This window comes from Pollachius pollachius, assembly GCF_949987615.1.
Source record: "Pollachius pollachius genome assembly, chromosome: 7".
Taxonomy (NCBI): domain Eukaryota; kingdom Metazoa; phylum Chordata; class Actinopteri; order Gadiformes; family Gadidae; genus Pollachius; species Pollachius pollachius.
In genome coordinates this window covers 27,199,815-27,219,816 of record NC_136940.1, presented here as the reverse complement: position 1 = coordinate 27,219,816, position 20,002 = coordinate 27,199,815, and the positions used below count along the sequence as shown (strand labels likewise).

General features: G+C 50.0%; 1 protein-coding gene across 1 annotated transcript; it reads right to left on the bottom strand.

Annotated features, from left to right (window-relative positions):
- Positions 1-781: 781 nt before the first annotated feature.
- On the bottom strand, positions 782-16,615 carry acsbg2 (acyl-CoA synthetase bubblegum family member 2). Its single transcript, XM_079739593.1, has 15 exons — positions 16,402-16,615; positions 13,120-13,255; positions 12,687-12,778; positions 11,026-11,297; positions 9,496-9,584; positions 9,074-9,194; positions 8,707-8,787; positions 8,307-8,456; positions 7,530-7,706; positions 6,770-6,951; positions 6,315-6,557; positions 5,608-5,825; positions 4,745-4,884; positions 3,494-3,740; positions 782-2,364 (listed from the first exon to the last, which is right to left on the bottom strand). The coding sequence occupies exons 1-15, from the start codon at positions 16,406-16,408 to the stop codon at positions 2,249-2,251; spliced, it is 2,271 nt and encodes a 756-aa protein (XP_079595719.1). The 5' UTR covers positions 16,409-16,615; the 3' UTR covers positions 782-2,248.
- Between the last annotated feature and the right edge of the window lie 3,387 nt (positions 16,616-20,002).

Below are 20,002 nucleotides of genomic sequence, written 5' to 3'. Positions count from 1 at the left end.
TGACCACCACCAGAACCCTCTAGATGGACCTGACCACCACCAGAACCCTCTAGATGGACGTCCTGACCACTACCAGAACCCTCTAGATGGACCTGACCACCACCAGAACCCTCTAGATGGTCCTGACCACCACTAGAACCCTCTAGATGGACGTCCTGACCACCACCAGAACCCTCTAGATGGTCCTGACCACCACTAGAACCCTCTAGATGGACGTCCTGACCACCACCAGAACCCTCAGATGGACGTCCTGACCACCACCAGAACCCTCTAGATGGACGTCCTGACCACTACCAGAACCCTCTAGATGGACCTGACCACCACCAGAACCCTCTAGATGGACCTGACCACCACCAGAACCCTCTAGATGGACGTCCTGACCACCACCAGAACCCTCTAGATGGACCTGACCACCACCAGAACCCTCTAGATGGACGTCCTGACCACCACCAGAACCCTCTAGATGGACCTGACCACCACCAGAACCCTCTAGATGGACGTCCGCTGGGCACATTGCAGTCACTGAGCCGTCGCCACCTGCAGGTATTGTTCCATGACGGCGTGTGTGTAACGTGTGTGTGTGTGTGTGTGTGTGTGTGTGGGGGGGGGGTCATCACTTCAACTATGCTGTCTTTTGTGTCCCCAAAGGGATAAATGCGTTACTATAGCAACGTTTGTTATTGCAATCCTGTTATGGTTACCCACCATCAATAGTGGAAATAATGTTTTGCAGACCAAAACTAAGATGTGAACGCCAAAAGAAAGACATGAATCAACAGCAGTCGGTTATAGATGCGTTTTAATATATATATCTATATAGCGTACGGCTATACATTGTTCACACACAGCATGTTTCTTCAAGCTGAGCAGCAGCTATAGATCCACAAGCCCTCCGGCTGCAGTCACATGCACGTTCTGATCTGAGAAGGCCAGAGGATCGGGCAGAACCGGCTCCATGAGTCCAATATGTTTGGAGCTCAACGTAGAGTTAACTACCTGCGGCTCGGGTCGCCGTCATTCCCTCTGGGGCTCCTCCTCGCTAGACCAGCTGCTCCGGCCTTCATGTGGCCATGCTCAGATAAATAAGCACTTTTCTATAAGACTTTTGTAGTCGTTTCCAAGTCTAGTTGGCCTCCAAATGGAAGAATTAACAAAGAAAGTAAAGCCATTTACAGCGCCATTAGCAAGGAATCGCAAATGCGCATATGTCGTTAAATATTCTTATGTGCACCATAAAAGGATTCAGAGCATCAGGTCTGAAACATAAAGCTGATGATCACGCCACATGAACCCAATCAAATTAACAAGAACATGAGAAAAGGCTGAGTATGTAGACAAAAAAACATATATACAATATTTAACAAAATCACAGTAATTTTTTACACAGAATGATAATCATTAAAATGACTTTTCGAACACCACACACTATAGGGTTGTAATATCAATGTGCAGAAAATCAGCATACACACATCCCATATCTGAAACATAAGACACAGGCTGCTGGCTGGTTCTGACTGTGTACTTTGTGTGTGTGTGTAGCCTCAATGGTTTACCATAAGGGTATAGTCTGAATGCCAACAGTTACATTGCTAAACGTCCTGAACTGGCCAAACCGTTACCAATTCCCTGACAGACAGACTTCATGGCTCTGTTTCTTCAGAGCCATGAGGACAACAGTAAGACAGAAGCAATAAATAGAACAACAATATATCTCCTCAGTGCTGTATCACCAAATGCCCTCTTCCTGCTTAAGGCCAGTTAACACATGCTTAAGAACAGTTAACACAGTTAAACATGTAAACATTTGTCAATTTACTTTGTTTCAATAGGTTTTTAACGGTATCTTTTGCATCAGCGTATTTGGCCTCTGTAAGATTGTTTTGGACTTTGGCGAGTAAAGCTTTGAAGGACAAAACCAAAACTTTTCTTTTTTTTGGATACTCAAGCAAATCAAGTGTTACAGTTAAGTAAACAATGTATATTCTTACATACAGCTGTGACTACTTCATCTATAGGATATTACCGCCCCACAATAATAAATAAATAGTTGTCTTCAGCTTATGGATAACTTAAAATAAACACAAAAACAAAGCAACAACAACAAAGATCCCATAGGTTTTATGGCTTGTGGATCTTTCCTTCATAACCTTCCGGGTGGGGGGGGATGGTGGGGGGGGCTAAGAAGAATCCACCTTCTTTGGCCTCTGGCTCCCTCTGTGGGCTGGTGAGCTGTCACTGGGGGGGGCTCTTATTTTGACAGGGGGTTGTCGGGGGTGCTGGGCGTCGCCACCTCTTTGTAGAAACTGTCAATCTGTTCCATATACATCTTCATCACCACTGGCCTCCTCAGCTTCATGGTAGGGCCTGAGAGAGAGAGAGAGAGAGAGAGAGAGAGAGAGAGAGAGGAGGGGGAGAGAGAGAGAGAGAGAAAGAGGGAGGGAGGGAGGGGGAGAGAGAGAGAGAGGGAGAGAGGGAGGGAGAGAGAGAGAGAGAGAGGGAGAGAGAGAGAGAGAGAGAGAGAGAGAGAGAGAGAGAGGGGAGGGAGGGGGAGAGAGAGAGAGGGAGGGAGGGAGAGAGAGAGAGAGGGAGAAAGAGAGGTTCATAGGGAATCAATCAATAGGGATTCTCAAGCTGTTTCAATCTGACCATTTTTCATTTTTACTTTTGCCTACTAGCATTAGAGCAGCATTTGACAACAAAAACAATTATATACTAGGTCTTTAGCAAGAATGTTGAACCAATGATCCTTCAACACTATAACACTGAAAAACAACTATGGTCCTTTCAATGTCTACGACTACAAGACAAATATGGACACACTGCAGCAATATGTTAATGTCTTAGGTGGACCCTGCACCAAGATGTCCCCGGGGGACAGACTTCGGCCTCATCATGCAGACATGGCTCTGCTCCCCTGTCCCAGAGGAGTGGACCGACCCAAGAGGAGGAGTCCCCTCCCCTGAGGAGAGGAGTGGACCGACCCAAGAGGAGGAGTCCCCTCCCCTGAGGAGAGGAGTGGACCGACCCAAGAGGAGGAGTCACCTCCCCTGTCCCAGAGGAGTGGACCGACCCAAGAGGAGGAGTCCCCTCCCCTGAGGAGAGGAGTGGACCGACCCAGAGAGGAGGAGTCACCTCCCCTGTCCCAGAGGAGTGGACCGACCCAAGAGGAGGAGTCCCTTCCTCTGAGGAGAGGAGTGGACCGACCCAAGAGGAGGAGTCACCTCCCCTGTCCCAGAGGAGTGGACCGACCCAAGAGGAGGAGTCACCTCACCTGAGGAGAGGAGTGGACCGACCCAAGAGGAGGAGTCCCCTCCCCTGAGGAGAGGAGTGGACCGACCCAAGAGGAGGAGTCACCTCCCCTGTCCCAGAGGAGTGGACCGACCCAGAGAGGAGGAGTCCCCTCCTCTGAGGAGAGGAGTGGACCGACCCAGAGAGGAGGAGTCAGGGTCAGAGGTCGTTATGTTTTTTCCTAGCCCCGCCCCCACCGACTCACCGAGCTCGCCCCCGACGACGGAGAAGTCTCGGTCGAGCACCACCCACTTCTGGACACGCTGGGCGTTGGAGGTGGCGCGCTCATTGACGCGGTTGATGCCCTCCTGGATGGCGGCGTGCACGGCGCGGTCGCGCCCGCCGCACACCTCGGACACGCGCGTGGCGGAGCTGCCAAGACGCGTACACACCTCCACGGCCTCCGGTGTCAGCTCGTCGGTCGGCACGCCCGTCTCCTCGTTCAGCAGGCACTGGGCGGGGGGGTAGATGTATCAGATGATAGGTCAGGGTCCTGGTATCTGGAGGACATCGGCTAGGCCCTCATCCCTTCAGGTACCAGAGTCCTGGGGGACCATCGGCCCTCATCCCTTCAGGTACCAGAGTCCTGGAGGACCATCGGCCCTCATCCCTTCAGGTACCAGAGTCCTGGAGGACCATCGGCCCTCATCCCTTCAGGTACCAGAGTCCTGGAGGACCATCGGCCCTCATCCCTTCAGGTACCAGAGTCCTGGAGGACCATCGGCCCTCATCCCTTCAGGTACCAGAGTCCTGGAGGACCATCGGCCCTCATCCCTTCAGGTACCAGAGTCCTGGAGGACCATCGGCCCTCATCCCTTCAGGTACCATAGTCCTGGAGGACCATCGGCCCTCATCCCTTCAGGTACCAGAGTCCTGGAGGACCATCGGCCCTCATCCCTTCAGGTACCAGAGTCCTGGAGGACCATCGGCCCTCATCCCTTCAGGTACCAGAGTCCTGGGGGACCATCGGCCCTCATCCCTTCAGGTACCAGAGTCCTGGAGGACCATCGGCCCTCATCCCTTCAGGTACCAGAGTCCTGGGGGACCATCGGCCCTCATCCCTTCAGGTACCAGAGTCCTGGAGGACCATCGGCCCTCATCCCTTCAGGTACCAGAGTCCTGGAGGACCATCGGCCCTCATCCCTTCAGGTACCAGAGTCCTGGAGGACCATCGGCCCTCATCCCTTCAGGTACCAGAGTCCTGGGGGACCATCGGCCCTCATCCCTTCACGCGTTGGACCACTTTTGCCAAAAGCAACGCTGACAGATTGAAATATTAAGGTTTTGTTCAACAGATACTAAGTTCCCATATTGTCCACCAGGTGTCAGTGTTTACAATGATTTAATTTGCGGGCTTTTCATTTACCATGGCTGTGGTGAAGAAGCATGGATCATAGATCATGAAGGGTTTTGGCCCACTTGGCAGTAGAAGGTAAAAGAGGCGGGGTCTCGTTACCTTGACGGTGAGCAGCATGGACAGGAACTTCCTCTTGTCCCCGATCAGCATGGCGTTGCTGACCAGTGGCACCATCCCCTTCACCGCGTCCTCGATGGGAACCGGGGGGATGTTCTCCCCTCCGGCCGTGATGATGAGCTCTGCACCACAGGACGTCACAGCGTCACACACCCAACATCTAACGCCATCATCTAACCCTAACATCTAACGCCATCATCTAACCCTAACATCTAACCCCATCATCTAACCCTAAAATCTAACGCCATCATCTAACCCTAACATCTAACCCCAACATCTGACCCAAACATCTAACCCCATCATCTAACCCTAAAATCTAACGCCATCATCTAACCCTAACATCTAACCCCATCATCTAACCCTAACATCTAACCCCAACATCTGACCCCAACATATAACCCTAACATCTAACACCATCATCTCACCCTAACATCTGACCCCAACATCTAACCCCAACATCTAACCCCAACATCTAACCCTAACATCTAACCCTAACATCTAACCCCAACATCTAACCCTAACATCTAACACCATCATCTAACCCTAACATCTGACCCCAACATCTAACCCCAACATCTAACCCCAACATCTAACCCTAACATCTAACCGTAACATCTAACCCCACCATATAACCCCACCATATAACCCTAACATCTAACCCCACCATCTAACCCATAAACACTGGTGTCCAGGATGATTATAGGGTACATTTATCCTGATGTTAATTATATAATAGAGTTTGTGTTCGCTGGGAGTCTCCTACGCACTCACAGACCCCGCCTCCAGGAAATCAAACTGCCTGTCAACACAGATTCGAGCTGGCCTCCTATTGGCTGCTCCGTTACCTTTGATGCGCCCGGTGATGAAGAGGAAGTCGTTGTCGTCGTGCTTCCCCAGGTCGCCCGAGTGCAGCCAGCCCTCTGCGTCCAGCGCCTCCTCGGTGCGCTCGTACTGGTTCAGGTACCCCATGAACAGGTGGCGCCCCCAGAAGCAGATCTCCCCAATGCCCTCCAAGTCTGGGTTGTGGATCTTCGTTTTGCAGCCTTCAATCTCCTTCCCACAGCTGCCCAGGGGAGGGGAGGGAGGGGGGGGGGGGGGGGGGGGAGGGAGGCAGGGAGGCAGGGAGAGGTGTGATGTGAGTCTTCTTACTAAAGTATTTCCACCCATCTAATGCCAGTGCAGTCTACATCACTGTGGGGACAAGGCCGGGGGAAATACAGTATATCTCTGTCTACTAGGGGTCCTCATAGCTCACAGGAAGAATAGAGAAGAAGAGAGAGAGAGAGAGAAGCAGAGAGAGAGAGACAGAGAGACAGGATAGAGAGAGAAGGAAGGAGACAGGCTCCTATTTTAGAACTGGCCAGCAGCCAACAGCAGATAGATTTGAGCTTTTAGCCTAAAGATCCATTTTGGAACCTCAAAGAAATGACTGAGAAACGGAAAGAGAGAGAGGCGGGGAGGGAGAGGGAAGAGAGAAAGAGAGGGATGGAGAGAGCCAGAAAGAGCTAGAGCGAGAGCGAGAGAGGGAGCGAGAGAGAGCGTGTCTGGAGACCTGGTGAGCCGGAAGGCGTCGGGCAGCGAGATGGTGTGCGGGCCAGAGCTCTCGCTCATCCCGTACAGCTCGTAGAGCGGCACGTCCAGGCTGAGGAAGAACTGCAGCGTGTCCTTGGTGATGGGCGCCGCGCCCGTGTAGCAGCGCAGGCAGCGGTCCAGACCCAGCGCCTTGCGCACCTTCTTGAACACCAGCTTCTTGGCCAGCCGGTAGTTGAGCGGAGAACGCCCGGCTGCTCCGGTCCTGACAGGGTTAGGGTCATATCAGGGTTATTATGGGATGGTCCAACCCCATCACATAATAACAAGGTTGAGATTGGATCCTTCTTGTTTTGCTCCTGTACCAGAAAGCTCTTTCAAATGAAATACACATGGAAGTGTGTGTGGGGTGGTTTAGGAGTCAGTGATCTTAGTTCAAGAGGACGGTAACATGTCACCAGGGGGCCGGCTACGTACTGGTTCATCTTGCTGAGGTTGGTCTGAAGGCCCACCTCCTTGGCCCAGGACGCTACCTTCCGCGTCAGGGTGGACGACTTGGCGCCCACCGACTTCATCTTCTCCTGCATCTTCTCCCAGACGCGCGGCACGCCCATGAAGGCTGTGGGTCGCACCTCCTTCAGCGTGAGCACCAGCGAGCCCTGGAAAGAAGACCCCCGTTAGACCCCCCTTAGACCCCCGTTAGACCGCCCTTAGACCCCCGTTACAGACCCCCGTTACAGACCCCCGCTGGCCCTCTGCCACGTTGATCGCAACGTGCTTCAGAGTTTCACCAGACAACAGAGGAGGACGTCCAGCCTGGGAAGTGTTGCAGAAGCTCCCAGACTGATCCCTATTGGTGCAGAAGCTCCCAGACTGATCCCTATTGGTGCAGAAGCTCCCAGACTGATCCCTATTGGTGCAGAAGCTCCCAGACTGATCCCTATTGGTGCAGAAGCTCCCAGACTGATCCCTATTGGTGCAGAAGCTCCCAGACTGATCCCCATTGGTGCAGAAGCTCCCAGACTGATCCCCATTGGTGCAGAAGCTCCCAGACTGATCCCTATTGGTGCAGAAGCTCCCAGACTGATCCCTATTGGTGCAGAAGCTCCCAGACTGATCCCCATTGGTGCAGAAGCTCCCAGACTGATCCCGATTGGTGCAGAAGCTCCCAGACTGATCCTTCCAACCGTTGTCCCGACACATGAATGACCACGGTCCAACACGAAGGCCGCCTCACCTTCAGAGCATCTGGCTGGGCGAAGTAGGTGGCCCCGCCCACCTTCATGGTGACCCAGATGTCCACCATCTGGGCGGCGATGTGGCTGAGGGGCAGATAGCTAACCACCACCTCCTGGGACTGGGTGGCGTCCGTCAGGCCCACGTGGCGGCAGGTGGCGCCCGCCGTCCAGGTGAGCTGTGAGGAGAGAGAGAGAGAGAGAGGGGGGGGGGGGGGTAGGGAGAGAGAGAGAGACAGAGAGAGAGAGAGAAAGAGAGACAGAGACAGAGAGAGAGAGACACAGAGAGAGAGAGAGACAGAGACAGAGAGAGAGAGAGAAGGGGGGGTAGAGAGAGAGCGAGAGAGAGAGAGATAGAGAGAGAGAGAGAGAGAGGGGGGTAGTGAGAGAGAGAGAGAGAGAGAGAGAGAGCATGGGTTCATGTGTCTCAATCTAGTCACTAACACACCACTCGTTCCTCACCCTTCCACAGCTATTACTGGATCCCTGCGGCCCCCTACAGGGACAGGAGAACCGGTTGCAGTAGCTGAAGGTTGTGTGCTATAGGTGAAGATGTTCCAGATGAATTATGGTATGTCGCATGTTACAAGACAATGAATCATGAACCCTTAAGGGCTCCCAGTCAAGACAGACTCTGTGACCCCGGCGGCAGTGAGACTGTGCATTTACAGCAAGCCAACCACGGCTTACGTTGGGCTAGGTTAAGGGCTAGGTTAAGGGCTAAATTAAAGGCTAGGTTAGCCTGAGGAGGACCTTGGGGATGCGCTGGGTCTACTCACGTTATCGTGGCTCAGCATGACTCCTTTGGGCTGGCCCGTGGTTCCCGAGGTGTAGATGAGGGTGCAGCACTGGTTGGGCTTCTGACTGGAGATGATGCTGTCCAGCAGAGTGTCGGGCTCATCGCGGCCCAGGGCCATGAACTCTGCCCACTGAAAGAACCAGACAACCATCAGAACACCGTCTCTAGGAAGACTACAGAACAAGAGGAAGATGAGGGCATTTAGAGACATTTAAGTCATTACATTTTATCTAATCCTCTAATCCGGGATAAAGAAAGCCTTCTAATCAATGGAATCTAAATCATTCAAGAAACAAGATGTGATATGTCCACACCCTGAATAACTATTGAGCATGCTGTATGCAGAGTTGTGAAGGTATGTACAGCCACACAGCCTTTACCGTGTACACGTTTGGCCTCTTCTCCTTGAGCTCGTCTTTGTATTGGATGATGGCCTTAAGGTGGGGCAGCTGATCCTGGACCTGGGAGAGCAGACACAAACCGAAACTGAACCCTAAAGATAAATTCCTGAGTGGCACTTTGAGACAAGAATGTGGTCCGTCCTGCACAGCTACTGCTGAGGTCGGAACTCAAGGACTACGGCTTTGGCCCCGCCCCCACATTGTGTGTGTGATCGATGTTGTCAAACTGCGTGCAAGATTGATTATCTATGTTAGTATGAAACCTAGGTTGCACACACACACACACACACACACACACACGCACCTGAACACATCTAGACACAGACACTAGAGATTCTTCGCTCACCTGTAAGATCTTCTGCAGCTGTTTGTTGTTCTCCACCACGATGACGTTGGCCTTGCAGTTGTCCGCCACGTACTGGCAGGCCTCGGCCGAGTTGGTGGTGTAGATGCCAACGCCGAAGCCACTACGAAACACACACACACACATCAATGTAAGTTAATTACCAACGGATGATTCCTGTGGCTTTGTACGAGTCCCAGTTTCAGCTCCACAACAGAATGACTGAAGGACTTCTGGTCCCGATGTGACGGCTGATGTTACTGCCCCCCCGAGGGGAACGGAGAACACCCCATAGACCCTGGGCCATCTTAACCGTCAGTGTTTAACAGGAGAGCGGCAGAGAGGGGGGGCGGACAGGAGCCACACACACAAACAACACATACACAAACACACATACACAACACACACAACAAGAAGACACTCACCCTGCCAAAATGGCCCCGATGTCAGCGATAAACCACTCAGCGGAGTTGAAGCCCAGGATGCCAACGCCGTGGTAACGCTCCAGGCCCAGCTAGGAGATGAGAACATCATTACCCAGAATACCCTCTGTCATCCTCAGTACAGACTCATTACCCAGAACCCCTTCTGTCAGCCTCATTACCCAGAAGCCCTTCTGTCAGCCTCAGTACAGACTCATTACCCAGAATACCCTCTGTCAGCCTCAGAACAGACTCATTACCCAGAAGCCCTTCTGTCAGCCTCAGTACAGACTCATTACCCAGAATACCCTCTGTCAGCCTCAGTACAGACTCATTACCCAGAATACCCTCTGTCAGCCTCAGAACAGACGAGGTGGACCGCGTGTCGACCTTGTTGGTGGTCAACATGACCAACCCTGGCAGGTCGGTCAAATAGAAATATCGTTCAAATAGAAATATAAGATCCTGAATTTCAACCTGCAGTTTCTGTGGCAGAAGAAACTCCAACAGTATTCCAAACGGGTCGGCATAATATAGTATAGTATAGTAGAGTATAGTAGAGTAGAGTAGAGTAGAGTAGAGTATAGTAGGCTGAATGTGACATCATGCAAACCCCACACCCTGCAGTGATGGTTAAAGGCTGAATAGAACCTCTGCCAAACCCGCAGCCTGCGATCAGACAGACCCAGAGTGAAGTCCTGCCCTGCTCCAGAGTGGGAGCATGGTGTGTGCCTTAGTCAGTGCTTGTGTGCACAATGACCTGTTGTGATTTTGGTTGTTTGTGAACAAACAGCTGTGTGTTTGTGTATGTGTGTATGTTTTTCTGCCTTGTCTGTCTGTCTGCTTGGAATCATGGGCCAGTCCTGCGTCATGCTTGTCAGCGAGGCTGATGTAGACCACTTACAGAAGTGGATTGTTTCTAGCTGACTACGATATGAAGTGGATTGTTTCTAGCTGACTACGATATGAAGTGGATTGTTTCTAGCTGACTACGATATGAAGTGGATTGTTTCTAGCTGACTACGATATGAAGTGGATTGTTTCTAGCTGACTACGATATGAAGTGGATTGTTTCTAGCTGATTACGATATGAAGTGGATTGTTTCAAACTGACTACGATATGAAGTGGATTGTTTCAAGCTGACTACGATATGAAGTGGATTGTTTCAAGCTGACTACGATATGCAAGACCGGAGTAAAGGCGTGGCAAACATTTCACAAAGTAAAAGTAAAAGTAAAATTTGGAGAATGTTTTTTTTACAAAAGTATTGCTTCTACTCCTCTCCCTGCTAAGTCCAAAGATAACCCTGCTCCCCTTTCCATCTGAGAGCTAAACGCTGCTTCAGGTCCAAGAAAGAGGTCCACCCAATCCTCCCCTGGGGGGGAGTGGGGACCCTCCCCTGGGGGACCCTGCTCCTCCCCTGGGGGACCCTCCTCCCCTGGGGGACCCTCCTCCTCCCCTGGGGGACCTCCTCCCCGGGGCCCCCCTGGTAGGAGTGTGTGGCCTGGGGCCGTGGCTGGATGGGGCCGTACCTTGAGGAAGCCGCGTGCAGCCGCGCGGCAGCTCTGGTAATACTCTCTCCAGGTGAGGATCTGCCGCTGCTCGCCGTCCTTCCAGCTGAGCGCCGTGAGGTCGGGGAAACGCTCCACTGAGGCGGCGAACATCTGGTTGACGGTGAGCGGAGTCTCGGCGGCCATCCCGGACTCGCCCGTCCTCAGCGTCACCTCGCCGTCACGCTGGCAGGTCCAGAGGGCGGAGCCTCCCGCCGCCACCACCGAGAGGGAGTCCGGGCGCCGCGTGGTCGCTGAGGAGGACAGGGGGGCGGGTTCACTCAGGAGGACCAATGAGGCGGGTTCACTCAGGAGGACCAATGAGGCGGGTTCACTCAGGAGGACCAATGAGGCGGGTTCACTCAGGAGGACCAATGAGGTGGGTTCACTCAGGAGGACCAATGAGGTGGGTTCACTCAGGAGGACCAATGAGGCGGGTTCACTCAGGAGGACCAATGAGGCGGGTTCACTCAGGAGGACCAATGAGGCGGGTTCACTCAGGAGGACCAATGAGGCGGGTTCACTCAGGTGGCCTTAAGAAGGCCCGCCCTCCACACATGTTGATGTTTACAATCAAGCTGCTGCTCACTTTGGGTTATCAACTATTGATAACTAGGATATCAACTAGCGATAACTAGGTTATAAACTAGTGCTCAGAAAACCCACTTGGACTGCCTGTACAGCTGAGCTAGTGAGCCATGGGGTAGGAGGTTTTACCGTTCTACTAGAGTAGAGCTTTAGTCAAAGCATTTGGACGCTATCATCATCCACAGTTGGATGTGAACACCATAAAAAAGAAAATAAGAAGAAATATGAAGTGTAGCCAACATTTTACACCTTAGCGAACCTGCAGAGAGTGACACATTGAGCCTTTGATCAGTGTTGCTCCGTCTCAATGCTGTTTACTTTCAAAAAAACATACAGGGTTGTATATATAACCAAAACCAGCTTCTCCATCGCCCCAGAAATAATGAGAGTGTGGACACACACTCCTGTTACCTATTATTATTTATTTTCATCTTGGTAGAAGTGTGACACTAAGCTCAAAAAAGTATAGTCAAAGGTCCATGTGGAGGTCACAGAAAGAGTTATGGCTGAGGGTTAGGGAGGTTGGCCAGAAACTCGCTAGTTTCTGGGAATTCAGGAAGAGGAGGTTTTACTGGCAGCCGAGTGGAAGTTTTGCTGGCTTCCGCTTACCCTCAAGGAGTCAAGAACAGTTCAGCAGATTTGATGCTTAATACAGCCCACTAGTTGGCTTTAACCCAGGACACTAGTTGGCTTTAACCCAGGACACTAGTTGGCTTTAACCCAGGACACTAGTTGGCTTTAACCCAGGACACTAGTTGGCTTTAACCCAGGACACTAGTTGGCTTTAACCCAGGTCACTAGTTGGCTTTAACACAGGTCAATAGTTGGCTTTAACCCAGGTCACTAGTTGGCTTTGTAATGGTTACTCTGGATTTCAAAAATCAAGTAGAAACAATAACAGTAAAGCACATTTTACCCTCCAAATTCCTTGTTCAAGTATATATGCCAGCTAGTGTGTGTGTGTGTGTGTGTGTGTGTGTGTGTGTGTGTGTGTGTGTGTGTGTGTGTGTGTGTGTGTGTGTGTGTGTGTGTGTATGTAGTTATTCACCACTGACCTCTTTCTGTGTTGGAGGTGGTGATGGCGATGTTTTTACCATCTCTGATCTGTTCTTCACTTTCTCCTGCCGATTCCTCCTCGGAGGATTCACTAAAGGGAGGACACACACACACACACACACACACACACACACACACACACGGTTATTAGACATGATGTCGATGTTTGTGCATTAGCAGTATTATTAGTTAGTATTGTAGTAGTGTTAGTTAGTATTGTAGTATTGTTAGTTAGTATGGTTATTTAGTATTGCAGTATTGTTACTTAGTATTGCAGTATTGTTACTTAGTATTGCAGTATTGTTACTTAGTATTGCAGTATTGTTACTTAGTATTGCAGTATTGTTACTTAGTATTAAAGTATTGTTACTTAGTATTGAAGTATTGTTACTTAGTATTGCAGTATTGCAGTATTGCGTTAGGGTCTCCTACTTGTTGGTGTCTGTTGTGAGGTCGTCCAGCGAGGCCCCAGACTCAGGGGCCTTACAGGAGGCCTGGTTGGGGCCAGCCTGCTGTTGGGGGTCCATGGCCACAGCCGAGGACGTATCAGCGGGCTCGCACACGGTCACTGGGTCAGGAGGAAACGTCAGCGGGTCAACAACGGCCAACACAAACCAACATTCACCCACACAGGGTAGGCTACTCCCGTACCGGTCTGTATACCCAGATATAGATGTAAGATTTGCACACAGGCTCGGGAGACAACCCTACCCTGCGAAATGCAGTCCGCCCCAGAGGTTCTCGTCCACCACCCATCATGTGATCAACAGACGCTCCGGCACAAGACTGACAGCAGGGTGGTGCTGGCCAGGTCACAGGGTGAGGGCCAGGGAAAGGACCAGGAGGAAGGAGCACAGTGATGCTGCTCCTTTGGAGCTCTAGTGTCCACACAGACAGACTACACCAACTATCTAGCGCTACGGAGGGAAAAGCTCGTCTATTTCTCCCATGATGTAATAGTAATGATTCACTACGTGAAACACGGCAGCGACATATTATCCACCACTTTCTTGACGACCGATATCATTAATAGAGCTAACAGGATTACAGAGCCTTCCATTAGTACAACATAAACACGTATTCACTGTCGGGGCGTTCTTATCAGAACAGCTCACAGGAATCCTCCCCAAACCCCAAACTCACAGCACAGCGCTCTGGTCCACCCTGGAACCCGGTCGCTAACCGCCCCCAGGCCGGGCTGCCGTTAAACTGTTTATCTAAAACAAATACCAGGCGTGTCCTGTCCATCCATTGTGGCAGTAGCCTATCATGGCTCAGCAGTCACAACCGGCAGAGGGGAAATAGAACCACGTACTTCCCAAAACAATGACCTGGTTGATATGGAGGTTGGGGGGATTGAGGAAATAAGACACACTGTCATCTACCTTGAAAATATAAGAGGAGGTTCCCTTCTGATACTTGGCCGGCCCCCAGAGCAGCTTCAGTTCTACACCGTATGGACTGAAGAAGATGAAACCTTCCATAGAGGTTCTGCTCCATGTGGTTAGGACAGCTTGCATTTGCTTCTACACATTCCTGCTTAGCCTCATGTTCCACCACCAGCCAATGAAAGGGCTCTATCGGCTTGAGAGGCTGTGCGTAGGGAGAGGCTCTCCAGAGCTGGCGTCACACATCACTGCTGGAGGAGCCACCTTCCTCTGAACCAGGGGTTGTTCTCCTCTGACCTCTCCTCAATGAGGCCTTCTTCCCACACAGCCGCTGCTCCCTTTCCATTTGTCCCGCGTCATTCCACTCTGGAGATTGTTGTTGTTGTGCATGAACACATGTCTATCGGGAGATCAGGATTGAGGCAGTTGACCTCTTGGACCGCACCACAACCATTCTGAGTCGCTGGATCACATTTCTTGGCCAGAGTGATGTATTTCATACATTGAGTTGCTGGCAATGATTCTATATTTGCACAAACCAGCAGGTAAAAAAGTGATCACTGGGTACATACCGAAAGTTGTAAAACACTGTAAAACACTGGCAGCTAACAGCAGGCAAAGGGAAGTCTTCTGAAGGACGGCTGTTTGGGGGTCTTCCTACCTAGACCCCTAACCTTGATAAGACAAGGTAGCTCCCGTCACTCCCTCGCCGACAGCACGGCCTCCACATGGGATCTTATCGCACATCGCTAACAAGGCAGCCATTTTATGTCCCTTCTGCTTCCTCCCAGCAGCTGCAGCTGCAGTCAGTCACCCTGACGGAGCCCTCAGCGCTGGGTGCTCTCCGGGTGGAGGTCGCTGAGGCTGAGGAGGTTTGTGAGGGACTGCTGTTCTGGAGAAACTTGTGAGGTAAACCAAGCCTCAAGATCGCCGCCTCACGATGTCTAGAAAGGTCTCAAGTCGGTTACACCGAGTGAGACAGCGCTGCTTGTATAGCCATTGCAGAGGTTTCTATGTGGCAGAAAATCAGGTTACTATAGTAAATAATTACTATTACTGGCTAACAAAACACACATGACACATCTCACTGCTCTCTCCCTTTTCTGAGCTCAGGTTCTAAGGTCACATGACCAGCCAGACCACATGACCATAGGGTTAGGGGCATGGCTCTGATTTATGTTTACTTGTGAAGGCCCCTCGATGTCCAAGCAGCGTGCAGATCAAGGCCACCATAGCCGTATCAGAAAATACCAAATATATATGTTCATCACATGTTACTGAAGAAGCTTTGTGCTGACATGGTCTTTATGGCTCTAGGATCCTCAAGTCTCTGACAATTCTGTCTGCAAAGGCAGCCTACTGCTCAGAGAAACAGGAAAGCTGCTCTTCCTGTGTTCCCCACGCCCCCATGGGGGTCCAGTGGTAGCTTTGCCGAAGCGTTGAAAATGAAACAGCAATGGCCACTGAATGAGCTCATGACCCAAGCAGAACAAGAGCCGCTTTGGAAGGCTCTTTTCTAGAGCATGGAGCTCAGTGGTTATGTTGGTAATGTTCATATTATGTTGTGCGTTAAAACAAGGCACTAGCATACGACCTTCACTGCCTCCACCATCCCTCCACCCAAATCAGGATCGGTCCTGGAGTAAGGAAAGGTATTCCTCCCGATCACAATATCACCACACCCCAATATGTAAATACCCCCAAACGGCGCTCATCACTCAATAGTTCCATGTGTCTGTCCCTCCTCCTCCAGCGACCAACCAGCGCTGGACCCCGAACCCGTTTCTGTGCTGTCCGAGTTAGAATACTGATGTTGGTATACATCATTCTTATCATTCAGAATCCAGCTTCAGGAGACTGAGACCCAGCTACAGGCTGGGGAGGCTTCTTGTACAATGCTACTGGTAGAGCATTGTACAAGTGGTAGACCTCCATTACCACCACAGGGTCCTGTGGTCCTCTGGTCTCACCAAACATTAACCTTCACTTCTCTTGTGACACCTCTACACATACACCTCTAGGGCTGACCGGCTCCACCCTGGGAACCAACACCGCATGCGACAGACTCATGACGGTGCGCTGAGTCTGCTGATTGAATCCACTGGTATACTGTAATAACACATGAGATCATAACATCTAGTCCGTTAAACCTCAATATTATGGAGCACACGTGTCGTTTGACTCCAATCTCGTTTCCACGCCTATCCGATACTAGCCAGAGCCACCAGACCGCCAGCTGAAGATCTGGATGTACCAGTCCATCATGTATGTGACTAATAATAAGAGCTTTATCTACCAGCATATGTGTGTTTAATAATGTACTTACATTGCATTGTTGAGTGTGTAAATCTGAAGAATAATCTGGTCCAGTTTATTGAAGGTCTTTCTGCCCCGGTAGACTGCTATGGATCCGGCCGCTAGGAGAGGGATAAGCTAACATCTACACTCCGTGTACACTGTGGAACATCATTCATCTTCAGGCTGGTCGGCTTGGTTCCTCCTCTCAAGCCCCACCCAGGTCCACAGCCTCAAGCTCGGCTGGTCGGTCTGGTTCCACCCCTGAAGCCCAAACCTCGTCGGTCTGGTTCCTCCTCTGAAGCCCCACCCAGAGCCCAGCCTCCCTACCACTTCTCCCCCCCACCCCGAGAGACATTCCACAGACACCCGATTGGTTGGATGTGCTCACACCACAGGGCCGTCCTCCATATAAGGGCATGCAAGCTAAAACACGATCAGGGAGGGTAGAGAACGCGCGTACGCATCTGGCAGCCTACGTGCTCGTCCCCGGCCCCGACTGCTCCATCCACCATCACTGCACAGACGTGCACACTTCCTCACGACCGATGCATATGTGGGTCTGGTGGTTGAGCAATTACAAGAGAAACGCACCAGTATGAAGCATAACGACTGGTTACAAGCCTTGTATAGACTGCATCTAGCCACCGAGATGAGGTCAAATAATAATTTTTAGTGTTGACTCGAAGGTAGTCCAAATTAAAGTCTTACTGACAAAAACAAAGCTACAATGCATCAGCCATCAGTCCTACCAACGTATTCCGGCGGTCCAAGCCACTTAAGGCTAATGCCTTCAGTGGCCTAAGCTAGAAGACCCAGTAGAACGAGTCTGGTCGTGGCTTTAAGTGGACCAGACTCGTTGCATCCCGTTGGTTCGCAACGGGATGCAAATCAGGAGTTCAAGATATAAAACTGTAGACATTTAACATAAAAAGATAATGCAACAACATGACCGTTTTTATTTATGATACATGAATGATGTGTATTCTGGTACCTCACGCAGGCCTTCAAATACAGAGCGTGTTGAAACCTATGTGTTGTTATATAAATCTGTGATGATCATTTGTGTGGTGCAGATCTACTAAACCACATGATTTGGTACGGCCAATGCTCTACTGGTAAGGTCAGTGCTCTACTGGTACGGCCAATGCTCTACTGGTACGGCCAATGCTCTACTGGTAAGGTCAGTGCTCTACTGGTACGGCCAATGCTCTACTGGTACGGCCAATGCTCTACTGGTAAGGTCAGTGCTCTACTGGTACGGCCAATGCTCTACTGGGAAGGTCAGTGCTCTACTGGTACGGCCAGTGCTCTACTGGTACGGCCAATGCTCTACTGGTAAGGTCAGTGCTCTACTGGTACGGCCAGTGCTCTACTGGTACGGCCAGTGCTCTACTGGTAAGGTCAGTGCTCTACTGGTACGGCAAATGCTCTACTGGTACGGCCAGTGCTCTACTGGTACGGCCAATGCTCTACTGGTAAGGTCAGTGCTCTACTGGTACGGCCAGTGCTCTACTGGTACGGCCAATGCTCTAATGGTAAGGTCAGTGCTCTACTGGTACGGCCAGTGCTCTACTGGTACGGCCAATGCTCTACTGGTACGGCCAATGCTCTACTGGTACGGCCAGTTCTCTACTGGTACGGCCAATGCTCTACTGGTACGGCCAATGCTCTACTGGTACGGCCAGTTCTCTACTGGTACGGCCAATGCTCTACTGGTACGACCAGTGCTCTACTGGTAAGGTCAGTGCTCTACTGGTACGGCCAGGGCTCTACTGGTACGGCCAATGCTCTACTGGTAAGGTCAGTGCTCTACTAGTACGGCCAGTGCTCTACTGGTCAGGTCAGTGCTCTACTGGTACGGCCAATGCTCTACTGGTCAGGTCAGTGCTCTACTGGTACGGCCAGTGCTCTATCGGTGGCTTCTGTTATGGTTCCACCCATGCTAATTATATACACTTAAACTTATGGAAAGTGCTTTGGATAAATGGGAAATATATATGATATTATACAGAAAATATATGTTTAAAATTGTATGAATTTAAATATTGCCACATATTTAGTTAAATCCGTAATCCGTAATAATGATGATTGTGTACGGTCATACTGCAATGTGCACTTGTCATGATGATGGTGAGGGAATGCAACACGTTTCATATAGATATGTTAGTACCATGCCATCTTATAAGGACGCTAGATCTGATGATGAAGAAGTGGTATTATTTGCATCTATATAATTTTAGCAATAAATAATGTTATAAATTATTAGAACAGAGAGGAAAAGGAAGATAAAAGCAAATCAATATCACACAGAGCCAAACCTTCCCCAGGTATAAGCAATAAAGCATGCTGTATTACTGCGGTATGTCTTTTGCAGGTTTCTGCTGATGCACCATCGTGTGACGCCTCCATCACGTGACTCCTCCGATGGGGTAACTGCCGGTCATTGACATCCATTTCTTACAGCCCAGGCGTTAAATTGCATGGAATGACGGAAATAAATAAAGTAATCACGAGATAATATCTAAGATTGCATGCATCTATGTTTACATTTTATTTGGATGTAGTGCTGTTAAAACGTAGCCTGTCTTGAGCAGTACTTGGCTATATCTTATTTTGTGACGCTGAGCCTGGAAATGAAAGCGATCCCACATTAATTGATAGTAGGCGACTAAATACAATTTAGAATGATTATAATATATAGAGCTAATAAAGTTATCAAAAAACAACTCGGAAACTACAAACTATGAAATGCGTTTCAACTAAGAAATGCGGGAAAAAAATTTTATTAGTTATCTTCATGTAATAAATAGGCCTGGTGATAGCATGCACGACAAGTGTTGTAATTGAAGTACATACTTTAATATATGGCCCATTTCAAAACAAAACAAACAGTTCATCGAATATATTCCCAAAATTTTGAGGGAATTATAATTTAATGTTTATTCATGATTATTATTATTAAAAATAAAATATAGAATAATATATATATTTTTATTTCGGTCTGAAATCAACGTGGTAACTCTGTGGTGAGATCGCCATCTAGCGGCTGTTCTTGTTCACGCCACTAGGGCGGGGTTTCGGTCCTGTAGCTCCTCCCTCCGTGCTGCTTGCCGCTGACGTCGTAGGCGCAGGGTAGCAACTGTTGCTCCGAGACCCGTCGCTCATAGTGACTGTAGCCGTGGAGACAGTAACTCACCAACCACCCTCAGCAACCCGCAGCAACCCTCACCGCAGCGAGTCAACGGCAGAGAGGGGAGAGTGCAGCCGGGAACAACTTTAACAACCAGGTGACTATATCTTTACAGATGGTTAAAGTACGTGTTACGTTAGTTACTAGCTGAGTCCTGTTTACTCTTTATTTAACTGCCAACACTTTACTAAACCAACGGCTTTTTTTTGTTGTGTTCAACCGACACAAGCGTTGTTGCTGTTGTTAGTATTATTATCACAAAAGTTTTTTATTAGTATTATTAGTATTATTACAAATAATTTCGGGTTGGCATTGGTATTTGGTAAAACTTGTTCAAGTGCTTAATTGGTAGTTTTAATTGCGGCGCGTGCGTGATGTCGGCGGTGGTGGTGGTGGTGTAACTTTAGGGTGAGGCTACGGTGGAGGTGGAGTAACTTTA

Excerpts from the sequence above, each read along its gene's own strand:
- acsbg2 (XM_079739593.1), bottom strand. Across the intron at positions 11,298-12,686 it reads CACCTCCAACACAGAAAGAG|CGACCACGCGGCGCCCGGAC; the intron begins GTCAGTGGTGAA and ends TGTCCTCCTCAG. Across the intron at positions 9,195-9,495 it reads ATCGGGGCCATTTTGGCAGG|TGGCTTCGGCGTTGGCATCT; the intron begins GTGAGTGTCTTC and ends TGTGTTTCGTAG.